Raw genomic sequence first — 11,995 nt, 5'->3', positions numbered from 1 at the left:
GTCGATGTGACGAAACGAAACCTACTCTCCCCCCATTTTTGTAACTTTCTTTTATCATTTGAAACTGTTGAGCATACCATAGCACAAAGGAAATGCAAATTAGAGAAACATAATGGCAAGTGGGCTATCATTCTGAATACTTTAGAGAGGCGATAAGCAGAAGGCTGTTTTTGTTATGTTTATTTTTTCATAGGCAAAGTGCCAAATTTTTCTGTTGTTGAAAACAAACATATATATGTTTTTTTTAATTTATACTATTTTTTGTATATTAGACATGTTATTTTATATGCCAACGTGATCTTAACTTTCATATGTGATCCATTATTTCATGAATGTTTTGTTATGTATATTTTGATAAAAAGGATCAATAAAACATGAATTACCAAAAAAAAACATCTAAAAATGAGAATATTGGTGAAAGGGTCACAGAGCACGTTTGTAAATGGCACTTTTCTTGGGCAAAATGGGGCACTGATTCCAAGAGGGTACTTACAAGAAGGCTAGGGGCACACACATAAAACTTCTCGGGTGAAAGGAGCACAGCACACGTAACTTGGCAATGGGACATTTTTCTTGTTTAAAAAGGGCACTTTTTCAGGGCTTCAAAAATGGGGGGGATTGTGTCCCCCACCCCCCCCCCCCCCCCGATCGCCCCCTGCCACTGACGGATATTTGGCTTTTCAGAAAGAACTTGCCCCTCCTCATTGGTATTTTCCAGATACGTTGCTATCAACTCTTATTTCAGATCTTAAAGATCGCTACACAATCCAGAAACAAATAGAGTACATCTAATTCGAGAGTTACACCGGGGAAATTGATGACAAACCATAGTTAGGTTTGGAGGCTGTTTCGATATTGTGTGAACTTAAAGGACAAATCCTCCCCAACAAAAAGTTGATTTGAATGAAAAGAGAAATATCCAACAAGCATAACACTAACAATTTCATTAAAATCGGATGTAAAATAAGAAAGTTATTACACTTTAAAGTTTTTACAAAACAGTTATACGCACATCCTGGCTTGTATGTTAATGAGGAGAATATGACGTCATCCACTCACTCATTTATTATATGAAATATTCTAATTTTCTCCTTATTGTCAAGTGATACAAAGATTAATTCCTCCCTGAACATTTAAAATTACCATTGTATAATACTATATTGTTCAGTCAAGTTGGTCCTTATTGTCAAATCTATAAAAAATGAAATATTGTATAATTCAAACAATAAAAAAACAAAAGAAATAGTGAGTGATGGACATCATTGACTGACTCACCTAGTCGTGCATTTCACTGTTTTGTGAAAAATAAGCGAAATTTTGAAATGTCATAAATTTCTTATTTTACATCCGATTTTGATGAAATTTTCAGCACTATGCTAGTTTGATTTTTCTCTATTTATTCAAGTCAGCGTTTTCCTGGGGTGGACTTGACCTTTAAAATTACTCTGTAATAATTATATCAGATTTCTTACAGTTCTCGATCTTTAATGACGATATGCTTCAGTTTTAACTTGAAGTCAACTTTGTCTTTTTGCTTGGTGGAATGTGGTAAACCCTCGGACAAACTTGCACCCAAATCACTCTGGCAACTTTTTTAGGAGTTTGTTTAATGTGTCAAGTGTCACTTGTATAATTTTGTTTGCAATTGGTCACAGGAGAGCGATTTATCAACGTTTTTCTCCGATAGGTTGTCATATCCGACACCTATCATCTATTATGATTGGGTAAGAACTGAGACTCGCAGTTCCTCTATGGTAACTGTCGGATAAAACACACTTTGTTTGGGGGGGGGGAATCCGACGAATCATTTCATAAAACGCTCCCCAGCTTTTCAAGAACGACAGTTTGATGACCCTACTAACCTCTCTACAGCTCCATGTTTAGCTCCTCTGGGTACGTATCAAGAAGGTACATCATCTATGCATGGCTCCAGGAATAACATTACGTGTCGTCTGAACAGCAACAATGCAATACTTGAATGTCAAGATGGACTCTGGTCTGACACGAATTTCAGATGTCCAGGTATTTCATTATTTTATTATGGGCCCGACTAAGTTGTGACTTGAATTGAAATAAATGCCTTTATATTACATTTTAGGAGGCACGGCGGACAATCATAAACCAGAGGACAATGAACATTGTGGTTCGCAGTTATTGTTTCACGAAAATAATTAACCTAGATCATAGAGATCTCAGGACTTTGCAAGAAATTTGAAATCACAATTCTAATACCGCATTTATTATTACAAATTCCATTGTTCAATACCGTGGCAGATATTGTTATTATAGTCTCCTTTAATCTAATTTTCAGATTTCAAAACGATTTCGTTTTTTTCCTTATGATATCGATAATTATCTTTCTTACATTATTTAGCTTGTGTGAGAGCGGTTGGTATGGACGCCAATGTTTTATTGAACTCGGATGCCATTGAGTTCTATAACGGTGACTTCGTTAGTATAACCTGCAAAGAAGGTTCATCATTAAGTGGTATACCCTTCACATTCTGTTCGCAAGATGGTTCTTTCCAATTCCCGCTATCAGATGTCACATGTAAATGTAAGTGGTCGTTTCCTCGTAATATTTTGTTAAGCCAATCAATGCATAAGATCAGGGCAGTGGCGTACCTAGGATTTTCCAAATTTTCCAATTTTCCAATTTGACAAGCAAAAAAAAAAGGTCTTCAACCGCATAATATAAAGGACATTTCGCATCAGAAAAAAAGACAAGCAAATAAAAAGGTCTTCAAGTTCAAAGGAGCGGGCCAGTTGTGGCTCGTCAGGGATCAGTTGTGACTCGTTATAGGGGGGCAGGGATACGTCCCTTGCATGGGTTGTGACTCGTCAGGTGGGACAGTCTGCCCCCCCCCCTTAGGTGCGCTAATGGATCAGGTGCAGGGTGACCATTGCCCCGTCTTACAAAGAGTTACCATTGATCCAATCAATCGTAACTATGGAAATCCATCAGTGTCATAATTTAATCTTCAGGAAATTTGAACAATGTCCTTTGTAAACAAAAATAAGCACCCTGCATTTACAAATAAACAGTAAATGCATTATTATACATCATAGTTAGAAATATTTTGAACAAATATGCATAATAGATGTTGACGTTGCTGGCTTTCCATAGTTTTGATTGTTTGGATCAATCATAACTATTTGTAAGACGGGTGCCAGATGTCCCGGATGTCAATGGAAATCCAGTATTTCACCCATTTGACACAAACTCATTGTTCAAACATTTATGATAATGTAATTTGTTTTTATTGTTGTGCTCTCAAGCACCTTGAGTATCTAATCAAGATAGTAAGTGCGCTATATAAGTCTCATGTGATCATTATTATTGAAGCTTGTTGGAAAGTTGATGGTTATAGTAAAAATAACGTGCATATTGCTTATGAGAATTTTAACCTTAAACTACAGCATTTTTACGGTAAAAAATTCCCACTTGTAAGAAAGCGCCAGAAACAAAGAGAGGCTCCAAACCCATTAATCACTAAAGGAATTCTAAAATCAATTCCATACTAGAAATAGTCTTTACAAACTACATTTAAAGAAACCTACAACTACAAGCAACACAAGATTATACAATTTCTAAAACTTGCATAATTTATTGAATCCAAATCAATACGGTTTTAGAAAAAAAAAATCACTCGACAGACTTAGCACTATTAAATATTTATGACGAAATTACAAAAGCGACTGCTAACAGAGAACATATCATTGGAATATTTTTGGAATTAAGTAAAGCTTTCGATACACTTAATCACAAAATATTCATAAACTACACGGAATACGGGGCAACGCACATCGATGGTATTTGCACAGCATCACAATATCTTGCAAGATCCAGTCCTTTGTTTTTTAAACTAAGAACATTATAAATTTCAGATATAAATACATTTCAAATTGTAATCTTCATGTTCAAATACAAAAAGGGGATACCCCCCCCCCCTTCCCTTCAAAATATGTTCACAAAATCAACACAACCATCCAAACCACTCCCACACGAAATAGCACACAAATCAATTAGACATTACGGTGCAGATTTATAGAAAAATTTATCACCTGACATTAAGTTATGATCTACACTTTATTCATTCAAGGCTGTTTTGAAGACAAGTACACTGTTAAAGGACAAGTCCATCCCAACAAAAAACTTGATTTGAATAAAAAGAGAAAAATTCAACAAGCAAAACACTGAAAATTTCATCAAAATCGGATGTAAAATAAGAAAGTTATGACATTTCAAAGTTTCGCTTCATTTCACAAAAACAGTTATATGAACGAGCCAGCTACATCCAAATGAGAGAGTCGATGATGTCATTAACTCACTATTTCTCTTGTTTTTTATTGTTTGAAATATGAAATATTTTGATTTTCTCGTCTTTGCCATGTGAAATGAAGTTTCATTCCTCCCTGAACACGTGGAATTCCATTATTTTAACATTTTGTGCTTCAGGCAAGGAGGTCCCAATCGTCAAATTCGTAAAAATTGAAATATTGTATAATTCAAACAATAAAAAACAAAAGAAATAGTGAGTGAGTGACATCATCAACTCTCTCATTTGGATGTAACTGGCTCGTTCATATAACTATTTTGTTAAAAATAAGCGAAACTTTGAAATGTCATAACTTTCTTATTTTACATCCGATTTTGATGAAATCTTCAGCATTGTGCTTGTCCGATTTTTCTTTATTGATTCAAAACAACATTTTTCTGAGGTGGACTTGACCTTTAAAATAGAATACCAAAAATCTTTGTGTGTTTCGTACCAAATGAAAATACAACACCACGCCCCCGCGCATATGCACTCTCGCACACTTGCAATTCCACTTTCACTTTTATCAGCATTATGATCATAATTTTACAATTGGAATAACAAAAAGTCACGAGTCGACTGGGACACAGATATATCAATACCCCCCCCCCCCGGCCTTTTGAAGTGGGGGTGCTGTATGCATTATTCTCCATGGGCAATACCCCAGGAAAAAAAAAACCTTCATTTTGTTTTGCTTGTCAAATTTCTCTCGACAAAAAAAAACAAAAAATGGTTTCCAGCTATAGGCCCTGTACCCCTCTTCCCAATCGTTTCCAGGGCCCTGTACCCCCAAATTAAAACAATCAAACAAACATAATCATTTCTAAAGGACAACTCTCATATTGGATTTTTTTTCAGTGGACTGCAACGACCCTGCCATAGACCAACCTACTTTGCACTCTACTCGTGATGTATACTCTCACCATTCGATCGCTTCGCTCTCTTGTGCTGATGGATACGGTAACTTAGAGGGAGCTAGTCAGATCACATGCAACAATGGAGTGTGGTACCCGAGCCCAAATTTAACTACTTGTGAGGTTATATTATAAGCCTGTCACCAATACTGATGATGTATCTCAGTTGAATTAAAAGGGATGAAAGATGGATAGTTGATTACTGGATGTATAAAGTAGGTAATAAAACAATATTTTGCGAAAAATCGAGTTCTACATTGTGTTACATGTATAATACAAAATATATCTTTTCATTAAGATATAATTCTCAGCTTCAAGATTAGGTAATTGCGATTATGTATTACAAATGTCTTACTACTAGGTAGGCCCTAGAATCAAGGGTAACATTGACATTCATCAAATCTATGTATTTTTAATAGATAAATTCGTTAAAGGGATGCCGATGTTGTTGTTGATTTTACCTTGTTAGCTTGAGCCATTCCCCTTCCTTATTTTCTATTTTATCGCGCTTGTTTTTGCTTTCTCTATCTCTCTCTGCTAATCTCCATTAATGGATTTGTGTGCATGATTTCTGATAATCTTTTAATGGTTCGGAAGCAGAACTCTGCTCAGATCGCATATTCAGGTTAGATTAATCCTGCACACATTAGTATCATTGATACCAAGTTGGGACAAAAACTTCAGAGGTGATCAATACGGAAATGTTACAGCAAAGGTAATTCCACACGAATCAAACCATGATTTTTTCATTTTAAGAGGGCATTTTTTTTCACATTTAGCAATAGACCGAGGGGTGGGTAATACGTTCATTCACTTGCACACTGAACATGAAACATACTGTATATCTGTTTATTTGTAGAAGTATGGCAAACTAACATTCTCATTTCAAATCCGATTATGAGAATTTCTTAGTGTATAGATTGCCTGAATTCCATTTATTGAGATGCACTTATCGGCGGGAAGGGCTTTGCGTTAAGATGCAAGCTGAGGAAGAATTATGCACAAGGCTTTCACTGAGTTTGAAGTCGATAATCCAGCCAACCTATTTAAAAAGGCCCAAGGATGAACATTATTTCATGATGAGGACTTTCATCTGAAATTGTCTCCATTTTAATGATCTAAAGGCAAAAGTAGGATTTGCTTTACTTAGTGTTATGCAAGTCTAAATTCTCAAATTTCTGTCTCTATCAATTCCTTAATGCAATCTGCTATAAAATCTGTTATCAGACCTCATTTTCAACGCTTTCCATTTTTTCTCTTAAATAATACTGATATCAGTATCCGGGTGTTATCAACAGATAAGCTTAATGCACAGGATAATACCCTTAGACGACACTAAAATATCAAAGTATTACAATAACAGCAAGATCAGTTTGAAGGAATATTCAACTTTATTCAAACAACCTGCACACGATTGCAATGTTAACACTATGGCAGTTACAGCAAATATTTCAGAATACAAAATAGAAATAAAGGTATAAGATTTTATGGAATGCATTATCAGTATACAAACTATAAAAAGAAACATCAGTTACAATGCTCTATCGTATATGACAAAAGCAATATAAACAGTTAATATCAATTTTTAGACCGCCCCCCCCCCCCCCGGAAAAAGGAAATATACCCACTCGGATATTTCAAACTCAAATTTACAAACAAATAAAGGAACAATAAATGGATAGCGGAAAAATAGGGGGAAAATGTGTCATACTGAGTCAAAGAAACTGGAACAAAATGGTCGCAATAAAAGGGAAAAAAATAATAGGAACAAAAGATAATGCTTAAACATGTATTACCTTATGTAAGCATGTTTCGCATAATTGCACACATTTCATCAACATCACTGCAATTCTATTAAAAGAAATATCAAATATTTCAAAGTTTTTCCTCAAATGATGTAGAATGTTTGAATCATTAAAAAAAGAATTCTGTGATCCGTTGATTATCCTTTAATTTAATTTGTAAAAGAAATAAAGTTTTGATATATTTCATATAATTAATTATAAAAAAGAATGTATTTGATATACAACAAGCGAATACATAACAAAATTTGATTTGGTTCAATAATGAACTGTACACTACTGCAAAAAATAATATGCCATTAATCATGGCATTGCACATTCCAGGTTTATTCTTATATTAAGAGTTACTATCAAAATACCTGTAGGGACACACAGTACATATTAATATAAAGGACAGAAATAACTGATAGAAATTCAAAACAGAAGATCATAACATCAGAGCACATTAAACCAATTAATATAATAGGAATGTCAATGATAGAATTTCAAATGTAAACAAAACACAGCACATTGTGTGCACAGTATATGCATTAATACGTAAAGCATTCAGAAGTTCTTTTATATATAATTATTTCTTCAAGATAGAGAAAACACATTTCAGAATCAAATGTTTCCTCAGAAAGCGGAAGACATCCTTCTGAACTATTCAAAAATGCAATAGTAAGGCTAAAGACACACTTGCAAAAAACCATTTCCAGGCCAACAAAAGATGTTATGCTATTTCCAATAACATTAGTTGTTTTGGAGTTACTTGGTGTAACTACAATACAAGGCAAATCAAATAGTTGGTATACGATTATACATACACATTGTATACTTTTATTCAACACATAGTCTAAATCATCAATCACCAATAATTGTATTCATTTCATTATCAGTGTCATGAAGTATGCAAAAAAAAATAACCAATTTGTCCAACACACACTGTCTCTACTTTCCATTTGGTATCATACCATATGATCTAATTATAATTTCATTAGATTTAATAAAAGGAATTTAACAGTTACACTCATTTCATTACACACATCAATGTCATGCAGTGCTGGCAAAATAACAAATGAAATTACCATAGCCTACTTTGGTCTCATTCCACATGAACTAATCCTACTTCATCTAATACAATATTGTCTTTTCACCTTTGATCTAATTGTCATTTAGCTTCATTACCATTTGGTCTATTTAATCTAAGACACCATTCTCACTATGTTCCTAAAACTAGTTTACTGGAAACAAGTTCAGTGGAAACTATTTTAATGCGTAGTGAGAACAGTTGAAGCAGTCTTGGAAGCGATCTTCCAAACCAGTTTGGAAAACCACCTCACTATGTAGTTTTTAAGATCAGTAAACTGGTTTTAGCACAAGTGAGGACACAACCGTTCTTCGTGAAGCAATCTTCGCGCATGTTGAGCACGCTACTCCGCACGACAGGTGTAGAATGCCTATGCTGCGGTTTTGAAATTTGAGAGAAGCGTGTCACCAAACTGAGAGCGTTTCCATAGCAACAAGATCGCTTAATGTGAAGTGATTTTGAAAACCACTATCGTGTGATCAAGTGGGAACGCTAACAAAGCGATCTTCCAAACTTGTTTCCTGAACTGGTTTCTAGTAAACTAGTTTTAGATAGCATAATGAGAATGGTGTCTAATATCCACTTGATCTAATACCACTTGGACCCAAATTCTCAAAGGTGGGCTAACTTAGCCGGGGCTAAAATTGACCCATGGACTTACTTAGCCCACCTTCAAGAAATGCAAAATTTAGCCTCCATGGGCCAATGACGTCAAATGACACGTTTTAGCCTAAGGGCTAAGTTAGCCCACCTTCAAGAATTTGGGCCTTAATGTACAGTATATGATGAGATGAACTGTGTATGAACCAAGTTATTCAATGGCAATTACATGAAAAACACACACAAATTATTACAGGTAGACTAGGTGATGATTGGGCTAAACATTAATTAGACCAAACTGATACTAGACCTAGTGATTTTAGTCATAATGGTATAGGACAATTTGAGATTTAGACTATTTGTTAGTGCATAAATACATGTAGATGTACATAAAGCAAGTATTTTTTTATTAAAGAACTAGCTGTATTCTGAATATATTGTAAAAACATGCAAGTATTTCAGCACTTATATATTACTGCAGAAAGTGAAAGACATTTTTGTACACTAGGTACAACACTAAGGCACAATGACTAGGCAGGATGGAGTGGATTAAAGTCTTTGGATATCTTTCACTGAATTACTATGAAATGTCATATATTCTTAGTTCACTAATTATCAATAATTTTCTTGCTCAATATGAATTTGCATAGGATGACCAATATCTAATAGTTTATCTACTTAGCCTACTGTTCAATAATCAAATAGAGACTATTGAATAAAAGAAAAGTGTTGGCAGCTGACTCAAAATACTTGTAAGGACTAATTTCATTGACTTAGATATTATTAGCAAAATACAATACAATTAAAAAATTAGAAATATTCAACATGTCATCCTGCATCTCTACGCATTTCTCTTTTAATACTCACTTATTTCTGCAAATGTGTAGTAATTAGCTTAATTGGATGAGCCTATGAATGTTTTAGATATGGCACAATATAAATGCTGTGGATTATCATCTAGGTCTTACAAGCTATGGTTACACTGGATGAGAAGAAAGAGATAATGCAGCTTCCTGATGACATACATCTAGCATAGAATAATGTATGTGATTTGTAATGCGCCAAATCTAATCGGCAAAGTGCCCAAGGCCAGTGAAAGGAAGGAAGGAAGAAGGAAGGAAGGAAGGAAGGAAGGAAAGAAAGAAAGAAAGGTACAAATATAATAGTAATAGATTCAGGAACAATTAAGAGTAGGAAGCATTGAATAGATGAGTAATGTTTGAATGTGTCAATGGAAGTGCATTCACGGATTACAGATACATGAGAAGAAAACATCTAGGGGGTGATATTTCAAGGTGTTTCATAGCACTCTTATCAAAACTCACTGCAGATCAGTGGTATGTGTAATTCACATTAAACCTTGTGAGAAAGATTAGCCTCTTGACCGTACATCGAATGGATTGGAGATGGACCTAGGACTACTGGGCCTTAATTGGGGAGCATTTCATGAATGGACTTATTTGAAGTTTCATCTAACAGATACAGTCAAATCACTTGTGCTTCTTAGCATACCAAATTAAGGAAAGCTGTAAGATCTGATTTTTTTTTCAGTTGACAAATGTTGATGAAATGCTGTCATGAAAGAATATAAACTTTCCAAACCTACAATCCAAGGTGGGGCTATATGAGAAACAGCTGACAAAATTAGTCTTGTATAAGTCAAGAAAGCTACAATCAGTTTACAAAATTGCATTTTGTAAAATTCAAACTCAATTCCACACTTCAAAATAGCTTTGCAAGGCAGATGATTATTATTACGAGCTACATGTATGTGACCTTCATCAGTCTATTTAATAAATGTCTTTAATACTACATCAGAAAACTGAAAGCTGAAATTCCCAAGAATGGGTATGAGGGCAAATTCATCCCGATGACATTGGTCTAAACCTATGAACAGAGCACATCAATAACTAATCATAACACTGGTTCAACCCTGTCACAGTTGAGCATCATCATTAATTCACTCTGTGCGATCTGCTATGATTTCCAAAACATCACTTGCGCCATCTTGTGCCACCTTCAGGAAAGTCTCAATGTCTTCTTTAGCCTGGAAGATAGGAATAAATTAATTATTTTCAAAAGGTGACTCCAATACGGTATTTTTTTTTTTTTTTTGATTAAAAAATTGCCAAATAATTTATTTAGTACTATATCTTGCAATAATTATCTAGAAATCTATCAAATGAAGAGCTTGATTTCAAAAGGAGCTAACTCCACTTTTGATCAAAATTGATTTTTTTTATACAAATATTTGTATCTTAGATGTGGGAATTAAATGCAACATATCGCATTTGAAAAAAAATATTTGGAGAGGTTGGTAAAAATTGATTGCAAATTTGAGCTTTGTTCCAAAAGGAGCTAAATTTAGAACAGTTTTGTTCAAAAAGGAGCTAGATCCGCCAAACAGTCATTTAAAATTGTTTTTTTCTATTTTACATAAAGTTATGCATTCAATGTTTAGGTATAAAATGTTGTGGATACAAGTTTATACCATCAGTGAAAATTTTGCTGAAAATAAAAGAATTTTACAACTTTTGTGAATATATTTGGATTTAGCTCCTTTTGGAATAAGATATTAAAAAGCTGCCGGCAAAATATCTTTTTCTTTTCTTTCTGTAATTTAAAATAGATAAACATCAGAAAAGATGTGAAATGTATTCTGCTAGCCATATTTATGTGTTTCGTGTTCAATTTCCAAATTCAAACATATGTAAATTGGCAAAAAATGACATTTTACTATTTTAAAAATTCATGACTTAATTAACCTATAATGATAGTACTATCATACATTATAAATCAGCAGTGGCTAAGGGAAAGTGGTGAATTAAAAAACCTTGATTTACAGAAAAATACCAAAAGTGGATTTAGCTCCTTTTGGAACAAAACTCTTCAAATACACATTACAAAAAAATATTATACTATAATTATTTCATAAGACAGAGAGTTAAAAGGATGGATAAAAGAAGGAAAGAGTAAGATGGAAAGAGAAACAAAGCCTGAGGCATAGAGAATAATATGAGGAGATAAAAGGATGAAAGAAAGAAAGAAAGAGAAAGCATGGGGTGGGGTGATATAAAATGATATAAAATGATACCCAAAGCCAAAACATCCTATGAATAAATGTGTAATTTTATGTGACGAATCAACAAAAATGATCAAATTCCCTATATCAGTATGTTATAATAAATAAGTCAGTAGTTGAGTTTGTATTTTGCAAAGTGAGAAGACTGATAAACAAATGCCAGAACATGAAGGCAGAAGTGCCATGAGAAGACCTAAAATATCTTATCT

General features: G+C 34.0%; 2 protein-coding genes across 4 annotated transcripts in view; one reads left to right on the top strand and one right to left on the bottom strand.

The window, feature by feature from the left end:
* The first annotated feature begins 1,861 nt into the window (after positions 1 to 1,861).
* On the top strand, positions 1,862 to 5,666 carry LOC121425927 (sushi, von Willebrand factor type A, EGF and pentraxin domain-containing protein 1-like). Its single transcript, XM_041622035.1, has 3 exons — positions 1,862 to 2,022; positions 2,375 to 2,557; positions 5,178 to 5,666. The coding sequence occupies exons 1-3, from the start codon at positions 1,920 to 1,922 to the stop codon at positions 5,366 to 5,368; spliced, it is 477 nt and encodes a 158-aa protein (XP_041477969.1). The 5' UTR covers positions 1,862 to 1,919; the 3' UTR covers positions 5,369 to 5,666.
* Positions 5,667 to 8,957: 3,291 nt separating this feature from the next.
* The window catches only part of LOC121425935 (formimidoyltransferase-cyclodeaminase-like), a 42,264-nt gene continuing 39,226 nt past the window's right edge, over positions 8,958 to 11,995 (bottom strand). For all 3 annotated transcript variants that reach the window (XM_041622048.1, XM_041622046.1, XM_041622049.1), the window contains one exon: positions 8,958 to 10,751. In XM_041622048.1, coding sequence (XP_041477982.1) covers positions 10,665 to 10,751 — 87 coding nt within the window. In that variant the 3' untranslated portion in view covers positions 8,958 to 10,664. The remainder of the gene's footprint in view (positions 10,752 to 11,995) is intronic.

The sequence above is a fragment of the Lytechinus variegatus genome, chromosome 13, assembly GCF_018143015.1.
Source record: "Lytechinus variegatus isolate NC3 chromosome 13, Lvar_3.0, whole genome shotgun sequence".
In the NCBI taxonomy this organism is placed as follows: Eukaryota; Metazoa; Echinodermata; class Echinoidea; order Temnopleuroida; family Toxopneustidae; genus Lytechinus; species Lytechinus variegatus.
The sequence above is the reverse complement of the archived record's forward strand: the minus strand, read 5'-3'. Positions and strand labels throughout refer to the sequence as shown.